The 18,779-nt window shown below is 47.9% G+C and overlaps 1 protein-coding gene across 1 annotated transcript in view; it reads left to right on the top strand.

The window, feature by feature from the left end:
* kmt2ca (lysine (K)-specific methyltransferase 2Ca) overlaps window positions 1-18,779 on the top strand; it is a 126,340-nt gene that overhangs the window by 77,207 nt on the left and 30,354 nt on the right. The window contains 17 exon segments of the mRNA XM_042068828.1: window positions 217-321; window positions 2,932-3,113; window positions 4,801-4,940; window positions 4,943-4,964; window positions 5,692-5,798; window positions 6,355-6,432; window positions 6,681-6,893; window positions 8,977-9,044; window positions 9,047-9,107; window positions 11,496-11,615; window positions 11,936-11,957; window positions 11,959-12,058; window positions 13,321-13,546; window positions 15,438-15,539; window positions 16,210-16,257; window positions 17,949-18,089; window positions 18,631-18,663. Of these exon segments, the coding sequence (XP_041924762.1) occupies window positions 217-321; window positions 2,932-3,113; window positions 4,801-4,940; window positions 4,943-4,964; window positions 5,692-5,798; window positions 6,355-6,432; window positions 6,681-6,893; window positions 8,977-9,044; window positions 9,047-9,107; window positions 11,496-11,615; window positions 11,936-11,957; window positions 11,959-12,058; window positions 13,321-13,546; window positions 15,438-15,539; window positions 16,210-16,257; window positions 17,949-18,089; window positions 18,631-18,663 (1,768 nt within the window).

The following is an 18,779-nucleotide window of genomic DNA, read 5'->3' as shown; positions in this document are numbered from 1 at the left end:
CGCTCTCTCTCCCTCTCTCTCTCCCTCTCTCACTCTCTCCCTCCTCTCTCTCTCCTCCCTCTCCCTCTCCCTCTCTCTCTCTCCCTCTCTCTCTCTCTCCCCTCTCCTCTCTCTCTCTCTCTCTCCCTCTCTCTCCCTCTCCTCTCTCTCTCTCCCTCTCCCTCTCTCTCCTCTCTCTCTCCCTCTCTTTCTTTTCGCTCTCCATTTCCCTCCCAGGACATGTGTGTGGTGTGTGGGAGCTTTGGTCAGGGAGAAGAGGGCCGGCTACTAGCGTGCTCTCAGTGTGGGCAGTGCTACCACCCCTACTGCGTCAACATCAAGGTGAGCATGATGCCGCTGATCAAGATAAAGATGATTATGATGATGATGGTGGTAGTTACATCCTGTCAACACAAGCTGCTAACATGTTCTGCATATTGTGCTCCAGTTTCTGTGCTTAAGTGAGTCCCCCATTACTTGTCTCTTATTACAGCAAAATATGATCTCTTCACGTCATGTCAAAAAGCTGTTCCCCCTGGTGACATGACACTAATGCAGCCATTAGTTTTAATCGAGAGAGAGAGAGAGAGAGCGCGGCGTGGTGGATGGGTGGGACGGGTGTTTGGAGGAACAGCTGCCGGTGTGAGGTTGGCGATGTTGGGGCAGCTTTGATGTGATGCGTGTAAGACGCTGAGAGGATTAAAAGAAGCACTCTTAAAGGGAGCTCACACACACACACACACACACACACACACACACACACACACACACACACACACACACACACACACACACACACACACACACAGATAAACAGACACACACATACGCATACGCACACACACATTCGCTCACTCACTCACACACTCTCTTACAAACCATAGACTCACACTCACTCCCTCACTAACTCTTATACATACACACACATGCACACACATACCTGCACACACATGCACACACACACTCACATGCACTCTCACTCTCTGTCTCTGTCTCTCTCTCCTTCCCTCACTCACTCACTCGCTCACTTGCTCATTCTCTCTCCCTCACACACACAGAGCAGGAGCTGCTGACAGAATAAAGCTGGCTGCCAGCATCACGCGCGACACTTATCCCATAATGCTCTCTGTTCTCGGCACACAGGGTCAAGTTCAGTGGGTCATGGCCAAACGTCCGGCTACATATAACGCTCTTTCCTTCCAGTATTTCACTCTCATTTTTGTACTCTATTCCCTACTGTCTCGTAGTCTGTGTGTGTGTGTGGGGGGTTTAATGTTAAATTAAAAGGTCATCTCCAGGCTAGTATTAAATGTTACTTTATCCAGAGTCGTACCTTGCCTCAGTGCCATTTAAAACCCAACCCCCTTGTGGTATAGACACTAGACAGTGCTGCTCTCAGATCATCTCGAGAGAGTGTAATGGAGGATTTGTGGGTCAAGTGCGAGACCTTTATTATATAGGTTATTCACTTCAGTGAAAGAGAAACTCCTTGATTGTCAGCATTACTGCCAGAGATTGTCCTTAAAAAACCCACCCACAATCAAACAATCTGAATTAACCAAAGCCATCCTTTGGCAGTGGTCTATTTAAAAACAGAACACACTTTGCAAACAATTCATCTCCATAATAAATTTAGCTGTCGTTGTTGTTGTTGTTGTTATTATTATTATTATTATTATTATTATTATTATTATTATTATTATTATTATTATTATTATTATTAAATGTATCATGCGCACCAGAATAAAAAGACCACACTTCTCCGATACAGATGTCAGTTGTAACCCGATTTGTGATGGACAGCCTTCTAAATATAACATTTGATTTATGCAAATCATTTTTGCCTCCATGTCATCATTTACCGCGCGGGCAATTAGTGTGGCGTCAGGGCTGCGGGCGCGGATGCCCAGCGGTGGTGATTGAGAGCTTGCCGGTGACGGCTGCCGGGAGCTCATTACGGGGAGCGGGGGGGGGGAGGGGCGGGGCTGATTTGGACCGGAGGCACTGGGCTTCCTTCTCCTCCGCGTGTCAATCATTATCAGAGCCGCAGGGCGATCCGATTGGCGGAGAGAAGCGCGTCTCCGGTGGACGTGAGCGCAGAGCCATGCGGTGTCACGTCTATGTCGCCACGGCGACAATTCACGGACCTTGTTTATCCAATCAATAAAACAGATCATCTGATTACAGATGGCCAGGCGCCCTGCCCAATGAAATGCCTCTGTGTGGAGTTTGTGGAAATGCAATTCCTGGAGTCAGTCCTCAACACAGATCTGGTTTTACTCACTCAGATCCACTTCAGTATTTATAATGTTGTTTTTGCTTATTGTGTGATGTCATTGTAGAAAGGAAGGTGGTAACTTGAAAGGAAATATTGGCTAATGTGTAATATGGGAAACCACAGCAACAGGTTACATGTGCTAAGACACAAAGACACACACACACACACAGAGACACACACAACACCATCCCACCCATTAGAGAGAGGTGTAATGTTGGGGAGGGCAGGTAGGATGTTCGTGTAAATGTGGTGTGGTGATGTGTGGCGCAAGAATATGGAATTTGAGACAGGGGTGGACGAGGACAATGCAGCTGATGCGGAGAGGCTGATTTATCCTTTCGTTTGTGCTCTATTGATCTGCAAATACCCCCTCTGTCCTTCTGACAAATAACTCCTCACTGACCCACCATCTATACACACACACACACACACACACACACACACACCACACACACACACACACACACACGCGCTCAGCACGTGTTTCACCTCCTCTCTCTGTCATGATCCTACATGGATTCTGTCCAGCTGTGTAAATACTGGTTAGGTTGGAGGCTTAACATTTGACTTATAACTTTTGATTCCTTCTGCTCTGCGTGTGCGTGTGTGTGTGTGTGTGTGTGTGTGTGTGTGTGTGTGTGTGTGTGTGTGTGTGTGTGTGTTTTCTTCTCCAGATCACTAAGGTGGTGCTGAGTAAAGGCTGGCGCTGTTTAGAGTGCACAGTGTGCGAGGCATGTGGACAGGCGACCGATCCCGGGCGTCTGTTGCTATGCGATGACTGTGACATCAGCTACCACACCTACTGCCTGGACCCGCCCCTACAGAATGTGCCCAAAGGCAGCTGGAAGTGCAAGTGGTATGAAATATCCATACACACACACACACACACACACACACACACACACACACACATTATGTTTGCAAAGCATATGGCATATAATACACTTATTCTGGCATTCCTGATCTTGCACTTTAAATAACGGACTCTCACTAGTATATCTGATGTGCTTACTCACACTTAAAAATTGCTGTGATCATAAAACACGCGCGCGCACACACACACACACACACACACATAGGTGAGCCTTTCCTCTGTGCTACTGGCCTAGTTAGCTTGAGTCTGAAATAGCAGAGGCTTTGGTGTGGCAGCAGCAGCAGCAGCCCTGGCGCTCCCCAGTGTGTCTGTCTGCTGCAGTCTGGCCGTCTTAAGTCTGTCTGTCTCTGTAGTCAACAAAGCGGAGACGCGACCTGGCCTGTCTGTCTGACTTGTGCTCTCTCTCTCTCTCTCTCTCTCTCTCTCTCTCTCTCTCTCTCTCTCTCTCTCTCTCTCTCTCTCTCTCCTCTCTCCTCTCTCTACCTGTCTTTCTCCCATTCTCTCTCTCTCTCTCTCTCTCTCTCTCTCTGTCTCTCACTCTTACACTCATATACACACACACACATTGAACATGCATACACACAGACACATGGACACATACACGCTCTCATCCTGTTTGTTCTTTTTTTTCTTTCATCTCAGCCCTCATGCTCTCTATTCTGAACTTTCTGAACTCTTTTCACCCTATCTTTCTCTCTCTCTCTCCCTCTCTCTCTTTCTCTCTCTCTTTCAATCATCAATCTCTTTATCTATGTATCTTTCTCCCTGTGTGTGTGTGTGTGTGTGTGTGTGAGTACTCCACACTCTCTTCATCTTTAGCTAGGATTTAGCAGCTGTTTTTAAACAAGATGGTGAGGGATTTCCTGCTTATTTGGTGTAATGTCAGATATAATCCCCGTTCAAAACAAAGCAGGCTTTACTCTGCACACAGACACACTCATCCACAGCGTTAGTTGACCCAAAGTCATTTGAAATGTTTGTTTTTAAGCACTGACATTTAAAAAAAAAAAAAACTATTGACAGTGCTAATTCACACCTGTGTTGATGTGTGTGCTCTCATCATTTCACTCCTTCCCCAAATTGCTGGTGTGAGACGCAAGGACACGAGAGATATTAACACGAACGGGCTCTTGTTAAAAATATCTTTCTGTCTATCTCTTCATCTCTTCCCCTCTCTCTCTCTCTCTCTCTCTCTCTCTCTCTCTCTCTCTCTCTCTCTCTCTCTCTCTCTCTCTCTCTCTCTCTCTCTCTCTCTCTCTCTCTCTCTCTCTCTCTCTCTCTCTCTCTCTCCTGCCAAGTACACCCACATACTTAATTACTCACTGTTTTACTGTCACCTGTTCTTCTGTGTTTTTATTTATACCAATCAAATCCACCTCCTTTTCTTGTCTCTGCAAATTGTTGTCTTTTCCCTCTGCTTGACTGCTTTTAAATAAAAATGTAATTGTTTATTTAGTTGTCTTTAATTAAATCTATCCATTTCTCACTCCTGAACACAACACACTCACACTAACACTAAAACTCACACTCACACTCACACACAGTGTTACACACAGACAGGCACACACCCAATCACCCAAGGCACACACCTATGTGCCCATGTCCTCCACCTGTGTGTTTGTGTGTGGTGTGTAACGCCTCTTCCCGTCTCTCCGTGTGTCTGTGGTAGGTGTGTGTCGTGCACACAGTGCGGGGCCACGACGGCGGGCGTGCGCTGTGAGTGGCAGTGTAACTACACGCAGTGCGGCCCCTGCGCCAGCCTGGCCGTGTGCCCGGTGTGCGTGCGCAGCTACCGCGAGGACGACCTCATCTGCAGTGCCGCCTCTGTGACAGGTGAATCCCACACACACACACACACACACTCTGTCTCCTCCGCTGCCTCCACCTCCCTCCATTCCCCATGTCTCTCTTCCCCTCCTTCCCCCTCTTGCTCTCATCTCCAGCCTTCTCTCTTCTCATTTTTTCCCCTCTTTCCCTCTTTCTCTTTTTTTTTCTATCTCACCCCACTCCCCCCCCACACACGCACACACCAAATCCTCTGCCTCACCCCCTCTCCTTCATTATTTTTTTCAATGCCACTACCTCCCCCACCCCCTCTTGTGCTTACTCACTCTCCCCCTCTCTCCTCCTCCTCCTCTTCTGTCTGTCAACATCTCTCTCCTTCTCTCTCTCTCTCTCTCTCTGTCTCTGTCTCTGTCTCTGTCCCCCCTCCCTCCTCTGCTCCTGTAGTAGCCCTGACAAGGTTAGCTGAGGACAGCTGCTCACAGATGTGAGCGCCGTCACTGCCAGATGCAGCCGCCTTCACGCACCAGCGGGGGCTAATCATGCTACTTTCCAATTAGCAAATTATTGGCATGCCTCGCATCTGCTAAACATTTGTCCCCTGTCTTTTGTGTCCCCCTGTGTGTGTGTGTGTGTGTGTGTGTGTGTGTGTTCATGTTTGTGGATGTATGCATTGGATTGTGTGTGTGTGTGTGTGTGTGTGTCCACGTGTTTGAGTGTATGCTTTGGATTGTGTGTGTGTGTTTGTGTGTGTGTGTGTGCGTGCTGTCTCTCCCAGGTGGGTCCACGCCTCGTGTCAGGGTCTGAACACTGATGAGGAGGTGGAGAGCGCAGCGGACGATGGTTTCGACTGCTCCATGTGTCGCCTGCACGCGTCAGGCCAAGGTCAGTACACCAACGCCCCCACACCCACATGCACAGCTATCCCACAACATCCTGTTGCACTGAGATACATTATACTGCCCATTAGTGAGCTCTCTCCAGGTGATTCTCTAACACCTGTAATACTTTACTCCGATTTACTCCTGTGGTCATAATGGCTGTAGTGTGTCATGGAGGGAGTGAAGATTGACCAGTGTGAGCCAATGCAACATGATGCCTTGTCATATGATGCCATGTAATGTAATATCCTTCCATAGAGTGCAATGCAATGTCCGTTATTTCTTTTAAAAGGGATGGCACTGTTTTTATTTCGTTCCTGTTAATGACATGGACAGGAAGGCCCAGCTCTGGTATTGTGGTCAATGGAGCTTGACTGGAGTTGAAACGTTTGAGAGATTCATTAAAAAAAGCAGATGGTTGGAAATTCAAATCGCTCAGCAACCTGTTCCGGTCTTTCTACCCCTCGACTCGCCGCTAATCATGACGCTCCCATATGCAGGCTATCAGGACTAATGTGTGTGTGTATGTGTGTGTATGTGTGTGTTTATTGCCTACCCAGGTGGCGTGACGGTGACACTCAGTGATCGGATCGAATCTCCCATCGTAGCACAAATCATCACCAAAGTGAAAGAGCCAGGTGAAACTGGAAACCCCACAGCTTGTGTTTTTGATAATGTTTACACACACACACACACACACACACACACACACACACACACACAGACTCGTTTAGATTTTTGTATTTGTACCCTCTCTTGAATGTGGCTGGGCTAGTGGTGTTCTCACACTATTCTCCATTCAGTTATTGTTAAGGCCTCATTGTAATGACCAACCCTGAATGAGCCATCATGCGTGACCCCCTCTGTGTCCCTCCTCGTCCTGTAGAGTACCAGAAGACGTATACGCAGGACGGTGTGTGTCTGACGGAGTCGGGCCTGAGCCAGCTGCAGGCGCTCTCTGCCCCGGCACCGCGGCGACGCCGGCCCAAACCCAAACTCAAGCTCAAGATCATCAACCAGAACAGCGTGGCCGTGCTCCAGACCCCACCGGACCCCATGTCCGAGCTGTCCCGCGACGGGGACCTGTACGACAGCCGAGGTGAACACACACACTCACACACACACTCACACACACACTCACACACTCACACACACACTCACACTCACACTCACACTCACACTCACACTCACAAACACATAAATACACATAGGACTTTCCATTGCTTTGTGTTAATCCGATTAGTTTTGTTTGTGTTTTGTTTGTTTGGTTGTTTATTGAGCAGTATGTGGTTGTGCGGGTATGTGCTTTTCAAGACCAAGCTTTTGTTATTTTGTGGATTTGTTTGGTCGTTTTCTTGAGTCAGTTACGGATCAAGAAATTTGCACTGTGCTGATTCAGTGAATTACTTACACACACACACACACACACACACACAGAATAATAGTTGGCCATTTTCTTCCACCATGCTGAGAGGCTTTGACCGCATGTTGCTCCCAGGCACTTTGAATTCCACTCCTCTAGTGATTTGGGAAGGCAACGAACACGTTTAGGAACTTCAAGGCATCTAAGCCCTCTTGAATTACTAAGCAGAGTTTTCAAAGTGGAGAGCAAGTGAGAGAGGAAAGAAGAGGGGAAAGATGAATTTGGAGAATTAAGTCGCAAAGAGGTGGATTGGTAAAACTAACAGTAAAATTAATTGATTAGAAAGCATGAAAATCTCAACTTTCTCGTGTGTGTGTGTGTGAGAGAGAGAGAGAGAGAGAGAGAGAGAGAGAAAAAAAAAAAATGAGAGTGAGAAATGGAGGTAGGGAAGGCAATGAGAGTGAAAAAAGCAAAAGAAAATGAGAGTAAGAGGAAGTGGGCGGTGGGGGGGGGGGGGGGGGGTGGTGTGGGGTTGGGGTGGGGGGGGGGGGGGGGGGGTGTGGAGGGCAGCATGTAATGAATTTGACTTGGAGAGGGAAGAAAGGCTTTGAAAACAGCAGTCAGCAAATTACACCTGCCCTGGTATTTCTGAGCCCAGGGAGAGCGCAAGGGAGTGAGGGGTGGGGGGGCCGCAGTGCCTTGGCAGCCGAACAGCATTACTGCCCGCCCCTATCCATCAGTGCAGAGCTCCGAGAGGGCAAGCAGGGGGTAATAACCCAGAACTGGGCCATGGTTTTAACCCCTCACCCCCCTGCCAGGCGCTAGCCTCCATATTTAGGGTGTGTCCTGCTACAGAGCAAGAGATGGATGGATGGATGGATGGATGGATGGATGGATGGATGGATGGATGTTGACAGACAGGTGCAGACATGCACATGATGTGTTATTCTTCCATGGTAAACACTCATGTCTTATTTATGCTGAGGGCCATTTGGTCTATAGGAGGCGGGGAGGGGGCGCGTGGGGGGCCTGTGTGATTGGAGGGCTTCTCTGAGCACACGAGTGCTGCCTGGAGAGGCCAGTGGAGGTGGATGGGCTTCTCTAATGGCTGCCCATGTATAATGAGCTCTGCTTATTTAGACTGGAGGCCTGTGTATGGGCTCTGCTTTTTGTATGCTACTGCTTTGTTTGTTACGCATGCACACACACACACACACACACACACACACACACACACACACACACACACACACACACACACACACACACACACACACACACAAATATATATGCACATAAGCATGGACAAATATTCATACACATGCATACACAAACATTCCCTCTCCCTCCAGCTCTCTTGTACGGTATTTTTCCACACTGCATGACGCTAGCAAGAACTTGCCATAGACAACATAAGACTAGAGACACATGCACACACAATACAGAGTAAGAGGACCTCTCATTAAAATTATATTAGGAGAACTAGAAGGGGCCACATGTACAGTATCTGGGAATGGGAGTGTGAGTGTGTGGTTGGGTGAGTTGGTGTAAATGTAACCAATTGCCACATGAGTTTGCTAACATGTTTTTTTTGCACTCTGAAATGCGCGCACGCCACACACGCACACATGCACGCACGCACGCACACACACACACACACACACACACACACACACACACACACACACACACACACACACACACACACCCCGTCACTGACACTGGTCTTAGGAGTGCAAAACTATTTGTGTGTGTTTGTTCACTGGATCCAGCTCACCTGTGTGTGTGTGTGTGTGTGTGTGTGTTTGTGTGTGTTCAGAGGGCGACCTGCTTTTGGACTGCGAAGGCAAGTCTGACTCCAGCCCCGAGCGAGAGCCTGCTGAGGTTGACGTCAAGGGGAGGAAGGCACCGACGGCAACAAGAAGAGGAAGAGGAAGCCATATCGGCCAGGTAAGAGACAGGGCAGAGTGGACAGGAAGGGGCAGCGAAGAGAGAGAATTAGCAAGAAGTAAAGTGATTGAGAGCAAGATGGACAGAAGCAGGGAAAGACTGTGAGGGAGAGAGAGAGAAAGAGAGAGAGAAAGGGTGGAGGTATGGAGAAGTGCACTTATCAGAGAGGACAGCTCCACTGGACTGTGAAATGGCGCAAACCCTAAGTAGCGTCCCACAGTGCACTGCTCTTTAAAGCCCCCTGAATGAGGAGCACTCCTCTCTCTCTCTCTCTCTCTCTCTCTCTCTCTCTCTCTCTCTCTCTCAGCATAATCTCCTCAGGAGGCAGTGCTCCATTTCTTCCTTCCTCCATTTACTTCTGCTTTTTTAAAGGGGGGTTGGGGGTGGATGGTGCTCCCCTCGGAGTGTCTTGTCTCCATTCAGTGCCCTGACGGGTACACAGTCGCTCAGACAGATGCAGCTGGCAGCCTGTCTCACAGACACACACATGCGCGTGCACACACTCACACATGCACACACACACACACACACACACACACACACAATCTTTGGTATTCGTACATAGCTGTGGCAAATGTAGTCTTTGTATACCAGTCTCATTTTTGGGAGGTCTTGCTATCTTCTCAAGTGCACGCAACACGTGTGACCACAAAAGTGTTGCGGAATACTATAGCACGTGACCAAACACTAGCACACTAAAACATAGACTTGTGCACGGAAGCTCAGTCTGCTATCAGCTTACTTTACATCCGTTTCTCGTCGGATCAGTGGCTCTGGGTTGTGGATGCAGAGCTACCGAATATTATTATAATTTTTTTTCTTCTGTGTGGGTGTTAGGAAGAGAATGAGCTTCATTGTGGTTGCAATACAGTAGTTCTCCCTGACGATGGTGTGTGTGTGTGCACGAGAGGGTTTCATTCAAGTCCGTTGGTCTCATTTTCCTGTCTTTTCCTGTCCTGTGAATGCAGAGAGCAGTGACCCTGCAATGGCTAACAAAAATGGACACTGACAGTGAGCTGAAATGACCATCATGGAGTCAGCATTGAGTCACTGCTCTTTCCCTCACCCTGGCTACCTGTTCTGGTCTTATGGCTGCTCCCCCCAATACACCCCCCTTAGCTCAAACCTTAACAACACCAGCAGCACTGGAGCTGATGCTAAACTGCTTTCCTGTTGTCTCCGATAAAAGTTGAATCTAAGGACAGATTCCAGGTCTGTCATGAATAGGTATAGCATCACGACTACATTAAGATTTCTTGAACAGCCAGCCTCATAACAGCAAACAGTTTAGTAAAGATTATTTTATTACTGCCCATTTGTCACGTTGTCACGACGCAGACAAGAGAGCAAGGATATAATAGCTGCGTGCGCTGTGTTTCTTGGTAGCGATGTCTCTTAATAATCGCCGGCCGTAAATGTGCGCGGCTTGTGTTTCGTGTCACGTCATATTATGGACTTGTTATGGCATGGTGTGCTCATTATAATATAAATCACATTTTATTTAGCTGCAAATTAAAAAGCCACATGTTCAGCCTGGTTTGCGGCTCTCCGTGGCCTAAGGGCTGTGTGTGGGGGCAGGAGGAGTGTTGAGGCTGCAGTGGAAAGTCATCTTTGTGCTGGTGGAAAGTGGCTTCGTGCTCAGCCGTTTATTAAAATTGCGTTCAAGCATGGTCTGAGATGGGCTTTACGTGTGTGTGTGTGTGTGTGTGTGTGTGCGTGTGCGCGTGTGCGCGCGCATGTGTGTGAAGGAGTGTGTGCACCCATGTGCAGAAACAGATAGGTGTGCGTAAGTGTGCAACCATGAGACGTCTGCTCATGCGCACTCTTTCTCCGCACTCACCGAAGAGACCCCATTTCTCAGGTGATCCTATTTCTGGAGCGGCCTCACACCGATCAGAGAACAGAGGGAAGCAGTGGGGCTGATGAAAAGAGAGGAAGAGATGGGAGGGAGGGGGAGCGAGGTAGAGCAGAGAAGTGGAAAGAGAGAGAGAGGGGTAGAGCAGAGAAGTGGAAAGAGGGAGAGAGGGAGACAGGAAGAGGTAGAGTAGAGTGGAAGCAAGAGAAGATTGGGAAGATGAATGGGCCAGCTGCAGCCCCCCTAGCCATGGCTCATGGTGACGAATGGAGATTAATTCCAGGATTTCACTGTCAGTGGCTCACATTATTAATCCTGCTCTCCATTAATCAACCTGGTTGAGGCTCCTGTTTGCTCTGCTTAACGTCCACGTTATTCCTCCTCTCTCTCACTCACTCCCTCTTTCTCTCTCCCTCTGTCTGTCTATCTCTCTCTCTCTCTCTCTCTCTCTCTCTCTCTCTCTCTCTCTCTCTCTCTCTCTCTCTCTCTCTCTCTCTCTCTCTCCCTATTTCTTCTCTCCTCTCGATCGGCAGGTATTGGTGGGTTTATGGTCCGTCAGAGGAGTCGAACCGGCCAAGGCAAAGGCAAACGATCCCTGAGCAGGAAGGACTCGTCTGGCTCGCTCAACGACAATCCTGTGGGGAAAGAGGAGGGTAGGCCATGAATCACTTTGTTATGCCTTACACAGTATGTGTGCGTGCGTGCGTGTATGTGTGAATCTACCTGTGACACTTGGTGGGTTGTATGTTTGTGCGTTTGTTGACTGCTCTCAACAGGGGAGTTTACCATCTCTGGGAGAGAAGATTAAGTGCTAACACATACTGTGACTAACACACACACACACACACACACACACACACTCTCTCTCTCTCTCTCTCTCTCTCTCTCTCTCTCTCTCTCTCTCTCTCTCTCTCTCTCTCTCTCTCTCTCTCTCTCTCTCTCTCTCTCACAAACACACGCTCTCTCCCCTCAGGCTGGAATGAACCCGACACCCCCCGTGGACGAGACGGCGCCCCCTACAGAGGCCCTGGAGAAGAAAAAGAAATACAGGAGGAAGAAGACGCAGCTGGAGGAGGCCTTCCCCTCCTATCTCCAGGTACCGCTCTCCCTCCTCTCCCTCCTCAAAGCCAAACTGTTGATGTGATTCCTTCCCAAATCCTTTATGACTCCAGACACTCCCCCACTACCCATCCCCCGAGTATTATACAGCACCACCTCCTTACACCTATAGGTAGGTACCTCTCTCCTGCCCCTGGATGCAGGTACTGTTCCTCCTCCACCCAGAAGGCATAACTCCTCCTTTACCTCATACCTGCAACAACAGGCCCTCCCCCAATACTTCACACATTCTTTTGAAGATGTAGGTCTGCCTGTCGTCGTGCATAGATGGAATGTGCATGGTGATGGTAGAGTAGTGGAAATGAGATGGCCAGGCCTATGAAATGCTGTGCTAGGCCGGCACCTCTCAAAGAAAGACAATCATGCTCAGCGCTGGCGAGGCAGCCATGCATTTAGCGCGCCAGCTGTCACTTATCCACTGGCTTGTTCAGCGAGACTTGGGGAATGAAACTCAAAGGTCTTTGCCGGAGCAACGGCAGCCCGTGAATAATTCAGTGTCCCAGCGCATTACGCTTTTAATGTTTCAGCGCAACGGGGAGTAGTCACCTCCGCCAGCGCGAGCCTCTCGTCATAGCCGCTCGGAACGAGTGCTTCGAAACTTACTTGAACAAGTAGTGCGCGGACGTGTTATGTGTACGCACGGGCACTGCGCACGCGTGCACACAAACAGGTTTTTTTTTTGCACTGTGCGTTGCGCCATGGCACGTCACTTTCAGTAGTCCCTCGGCCTCCTGACAGATGTTCACGTCCCGGTACGTCAGCGTCTCGCTCAACTCGGAACATAATGTAGCAGAAAGCATCTTAGGACCGAGCGTCTTGTTCAGCGTCTCTTTTTTGGTGTGCATTGGGTTTGTCAGAGCCTCTCAGCCTCACGCAGTTTATGATATTAGTCTGCTGGACCACAACTTAAAGGTGCACGCACACATGGGAAATTATCTCATGTAAAATCTACCACAGAGTTACCTAAGAGAATATATATATATATATATATATATATATATATATATATATATAGTCTTCGCTTCTGTGCGTGCAATAACCCAGCCCTACTCTGTTAGTGTAGCTTAGCATAATTCACTGGAAGAGAGTAGCACTGAAGTGCAGTTTGCTCTTCACCCTGGATGGAAAGTAAGACAAAGAAATCACTCAAGATTCTGTGTTGAGTATATGATATGATTTTTCATGTGTTTGTGAAGATGAAGTTGCTAAGCAGTGTGTGTTTATGGTGTGTTCCATTAGGAGGCCTTCTTTGGGAAGGAACTGCTGGACAAGAGCAAGCAGAGCAGGCAGGCCCTGGAGCCCGGACTTCTGATCCATGACCACGGGGCCATCCTCGCCGAGACCAAACCCCCCAGTGCCATCAGTCGCTTCCTGGACCCCTCCTGTGACCCGCTGCTCAGCGCCACGGCAACCGGGAGCAGCAGCACCACCGCCACGCCGGGCTCCACCAAGACCCGCACACTGCGTATGTCCATCAGTGTGTCTCTCTGTCTATGCTCTCTCTAGTCCTTAGAATTTAATTTCTCTCCTTCTTTCTTTTGCTCTCTCTCTCTTTCTTTCTTTCTTTCTTTCTTTCTTTCTTTTTCTTTCTCTTTCTCTTACTTTCATATATATCTTCTTTCTTAGCTGCCTCCTCGCTCCATGACGGGATAGTTTCCCCTTTGCTGAATTTTTCTCTCTCTCCTTATTCTATCTTTTCTCATTTCCATCCTACACCTCTCTGTCTCTTCCTCCCTCTCTCCCTCGTTCCCTCTCCTCTTCCCTTCCATTTCTTATTCCCTCCCTTCCTGTATCTACTCCATTCTCCCTCTCGCTTTTTCTCGTGACCTGTATTCACACAGAAGACAAGGGCCTCTATGAGTAGCTACACACACACACACACACACACACACACACACACACACACACAGACACACACACACACACACACACACACACACACACACACACACACACACATCTGTGTTGGAAGACGGCGGCCACGTCTCCTCAGGCGCTGAGCCGTCAGGTCGTATCTGTCAGTGGCGATGTAGGGGATACGCTCCTTGTACCTCCCTCCCTCCCTCCCCCCAGCCTCTGCCTCTCCAGTGAGCAAGCACACACTGGTAGCAACATCAGTAGCACAGACAGAAATCCCTGCCTGAGCACTCTTTTGATTACAGAAATTCAGATGCATGTTATATTTGTGTGCAGTCGCTAACTGCTACACTAACAAATTCAGAAGAAACGCTTGAGGCTGTTTTTAAAGATTAAGACAAATATCTTGGCCCAACATGTGAGTCTACTTTACTCTAGACCTAAGTTCTGGGTTGTGGAGGTGAATGTAGGCTGATAACTGTTAGTTGTGGGTGCATGCCCAGTGTGTGTGACCTCCGACCTGCCTCGCTCTGAGAGGGAATGCAAAGAAAGAAAGAAAGAAAGACCAAAGAAGAAAGAGTGATGTTCTGTTATTGTTTTAACACTCATCTACTCCCCCATGTCTCCTCATATTGAGTTCGGTTCACCCTCACCCTATACACACAACACACACACACACACACACACACACACATACACACACACACACACACACACACACACACACACACACAAACACACTTCTGTTGATGGTGATCCTCAGCTCCAAGTTGACCTTACACAATCTTGTACTTCTGTGGACATAAACATACACATACGCACATTTTTCAACAAGCCTTTATATAAAGTCTGTTGGTTTCAGCCATTTGAAAACTTGCCAGTAGCAATTCTTCTGCCAAGGATCGACCACTATCAGAAAAGAGCAAGCAGACATCCAGGCCTTACATTTTGATCAACAATCATCCTGGCTATTTTTAGATATGAGCATTTTAGCCTTGTCCATCCTCGGTGACCCTAAATCTCCCTATGACACATAAAAGACTCAACTGAACTGCCCTTGCCCCGCTCTGTCCTTTTTCTTTCTTTTTTCCGTTTCTCTGTCCTTTCCTTTCTTTCTTTCTGTTTTTTCTTTCTCTCTGCAAACCTCTGCCCCTGTTTTCACCCTTGGATATGTGTGTGTCTGAACCCAGACAGAAAGCTCATGGAGATCAGTTCTTCTGTCTGTAATAATGTTCTCTCCCATTAGCCAAAGCACCATGTAAACACCCTCTCAGGCTTGGTCAGTATTCATTCAACTTAATGAAAATAATCAAAGGATATCACGGAATTGGGTTATTGTGCACAACGTGACATTTGAGAGTCCCATTTTTTAGTTATAAACAAGTTCTAATTGGCATCAGATTATAGAGCTTCGGCTCGTTGTGAGGGTAGCACAGTGTGTTGATGTGTGATGGTGCCCAAGCTCAGCCGAGGCGTCTGCCTATCCTCTCACTCTGCAGCCCAGGCAGGGGAGGATCCGCTAGCGGACCTGGTGCTGGGTTCTGACGACGACCTGCTGGGGATGCTCTCAGACAACCTGGGCAAGCCAGGCCAGGATACAGGTAGATGGTTTCCCCCTCCACTGCCCTCTACCACTACCACTACACACACACACACACACACACACACACACACACACACACACACACACACACACACACACACTGTCACTCACTCACAATGACTGCTCACTCACTCACAATGACTGCTCACACACTCACTCGCTTGCTTTGTTACACCCTCACAAAATCACACACACACACACACACACACACTCTCTAAATCACTCTTTGTTATACCCATACAAAGTCACACACACACACACACAAACATTCAGTCCTGCAATGGTGCAAAGCTTAGGCTGGCTCCTGGCTTGGCTCCTTCTCTGCAGCCTTGGAAGAAAAGCACTGACTCCTCGCTCACTCACTGACGCGCTCACTCCCCCACCTCCATCTCATGTCTGCATTTTCCTCCCTGTGAGATGGCCCTTTTTCTGTCTACTTCACACGTTCACGCTTGTCATGGCGTCTTTGAGTTTGGTTCTTTTCCTCCTCTAGGCTGTTTTTATATATTGGTTTGCTAGGTCACCCTTTATGCTTCATGTTTTTGGTTGTGTGCTTTTTTGGAATTTTTTCTTCTTCTTTATATCTGTTTTGTAATAACTTTGTTTATTTTTCATTTTGTTTTTTCCTTTGTTTTTGTTTCTTGTTTGTTTGGCTTGGGTTCCCGTAGGTCTTGATTTCTGCCCTTTCCAGGTTGACCGCTCTTCCTCTCCGTTCGGTAAGAGCCTCCATAGTGGATCTCTCTCTCGGAGTAGAGCTCTACCCCATCTAACCTTTTTACCTGTGGCTACTTCGACCTAACACCCTACTCCCAGACCGCCTCTTGTAACACCTACAAACACACAGAAACGTATTTTTCTGCATGACCCACTTCCTCCACCTCCTCTCCACTGTCTTTGTTGATTTTTCTCTCTCTCTCTCTCTCTCTCTTTCTCTTTCTCTTCTCTGTAGCTTGTTCTAATTCACGACAGCTATTTCACACAAGCACGCTGTGTTGCCTTTGATTGCTTTAATGTGGCTGATTGGTTACTGTTCTCATGACACATGAGTGTATTCGTCATATATGGGTGTAATCCATGACTTTCTCCAATAATTTAAATTTCAAATGTGATTCAGGACTAGCTCATGTAGTGTTATTGAAGTATGGTAGTTCAGGAGTGGAGATGTGGACGTTGATGGTTGCCGGGCAGACAGATCACTGGTCTGTGGTCAGTTTTCATCGTGGGGTTTTTAACAGTTAGGATTAAGAAAAGCCTTTGGGCAGCTTTTCCCTGCACTATGTTTTAAAGTTGTAAATTAAGAGGGTGCCTTTTCTAGAAGCCTCTTGGTGAGCACTTGTGCTAATCTCCTTCTCAGAAGAAACTCGAGTAGACGAAAGGAGAGCGCGACAGAAAGAAGAAACAGGGAGAGACGGAGAGAGAGAGAGACACAGAGAGAGAGAGAGAGAGAGAGAGAGACACAGAGAGAGAGAGAGAGAAAGCAAACGGGGGGGGGGGGGGGGGGGGGCAGGTTTAGAAGGTCACAGAGTTTGATTTCACAAACAAGGCACTGTGGGGGCTCAGGATTCGGTTTGGTTTAGTTTAGTTAGATTCGTTGGCCATTAATGAAGATCCCTTGGGAAGGGACTCCGAGGTTCGTCCACTCATCAAACAAAAGTGCAGGGAGGCAAATGTTTGCTTTGTAAACCTGGCCGAGTGAGGACTCCACTCGAGCTCTTTTGTGGCGTCTGTGACGTTCCGAGGCAGTTCAAGTTCATTGTGACAAGGTCGCCGTGGCACCCTCTCAGCCTCTGATCTATCAAGGCTGGACCCCTTTTCCGTCTTTGAAGTCGAGAACTAGGTTTATTATGATTAATCATCATGGCAATTGTCTGCTGTGTTTTCTTGTGTTTTAGCATTGATTAAGCCATCGTCGTTTTTGTAATAGGACAGGATATGAGATGATGAAATGAATGAGATGGCTTTTTTTTTTTTTTTTTCTACGCTCGAGCGGGCAACACAAATGAGGTTCCTGTTATTCTTTGAAAATTGAGTCATGGAAGAAAAAAAGCAAAGGAAAGGCAAAAAAGTGCGCGCCGAGAAAGAGCTTATTTCACCACAACATGAGAGATTGGCATTCTCTTCCTTGTTCTCTTTTCTCGCGCGCTCCCCCTTCTCCTCCTCAGACCCAGTTGAAAATAAATTGCTCGTCAGCTGTGATTGGCTCCTCTTAGAAGTGACAGGGCTTTTCCCCGTCTTTTTTTTCCTGCTACCTTTTTTTTCTTGTTTGTTTGGCAGGTCGGAAGGGTAGGGTAGACGTGACGGGGCGAGGTTGGCAGGAATCCAAATCTTTTTGAGCTGAATAAAATTCACACACACACACACACACACACACACACTGATGGTTGACCTGTCTGCGTCCCATGTTTAGCTGGTCTGGACATCGGGGGTCTCTCGGAACACCCCTCGGTCACTGCCCACCCCTCGGGCCCCGCCCGTGGCTCACGCCCCTTACAGGAGGAGCCTCTGGACGCCATCCTGAGCCCCGAACTGGACAAGATGGTGACGGACGGTGAGGACCACCAATCACAAACCTCGTCTCTCTCTCTTTACTAAGTCTTAACTGATGTCAGCCTGGCCTATTCTAAATGGATCCCTAACCAGTGTTCCCACCCTTCTAAGCTGTCTGGGCCAATTAAAATTAATGGGAGAAGTTCATCAGGGCCGCTTTTAAGAATGCATTATGGTGTCAGCTCCAATGACTCTTCTGTAGAGCGCTAGCAGGCTGTTGGGTCGGCCTCTGGGGATGTGTGTTATATCACGTATACTGTAAGAACAGGATGCAGAAGCTTGCATGGCCACATGTGGACTTGCTGTGTGACGGCTCCAAGAAACCCACCCCCCATTTCTTTCAGGGTCACCATGTCTAAGCAAAGCCTAGCATGTTAAATGTCAAAAGGAATGATTCTATGGCTCAGCTGTCTTCTATACTCTTATTACACAACATATCTGTGGATCTAGTATACTTGCCGATCTTTTGAATTTAATTTTAAAATATGTATTTTGGAATGCAGGTGCCTAAAGCATTTTGTGATTATGTTCTTCATTTTCAGGTGCAATCCTCAGCAAGCTCTACAAAATTCCAGGTGTGTGTTTGCAGATTACTTCCATTTCCACTTAATGTATCCTTCATTTTATGATTAAATAGAAACAGGGTTGACCTGAAAGGCAAGTCTGTAGAATTACTGGTCTAAGAACAATG

The sequence above is a fragment of the Alosa sapidissima genome, chromosome 17 (assembly GCF_018492685.1).
Source record: "Alosa sapidissima isolate fAloSap1 chromosome 17, fAloSap1.pri, whole genome shotgun sequence".
Taxonomy (NCBI): Eukaryota; Metazoa; Chordata; class Actinopteri; order Clupeiformes; family Clupeidae; genus Alosa; species Alosa sapidissima.
Note: the sequence above shows the minus strand (reverse complement) of the source record. Positions and strands in the feature narration are given on the sequence as shown.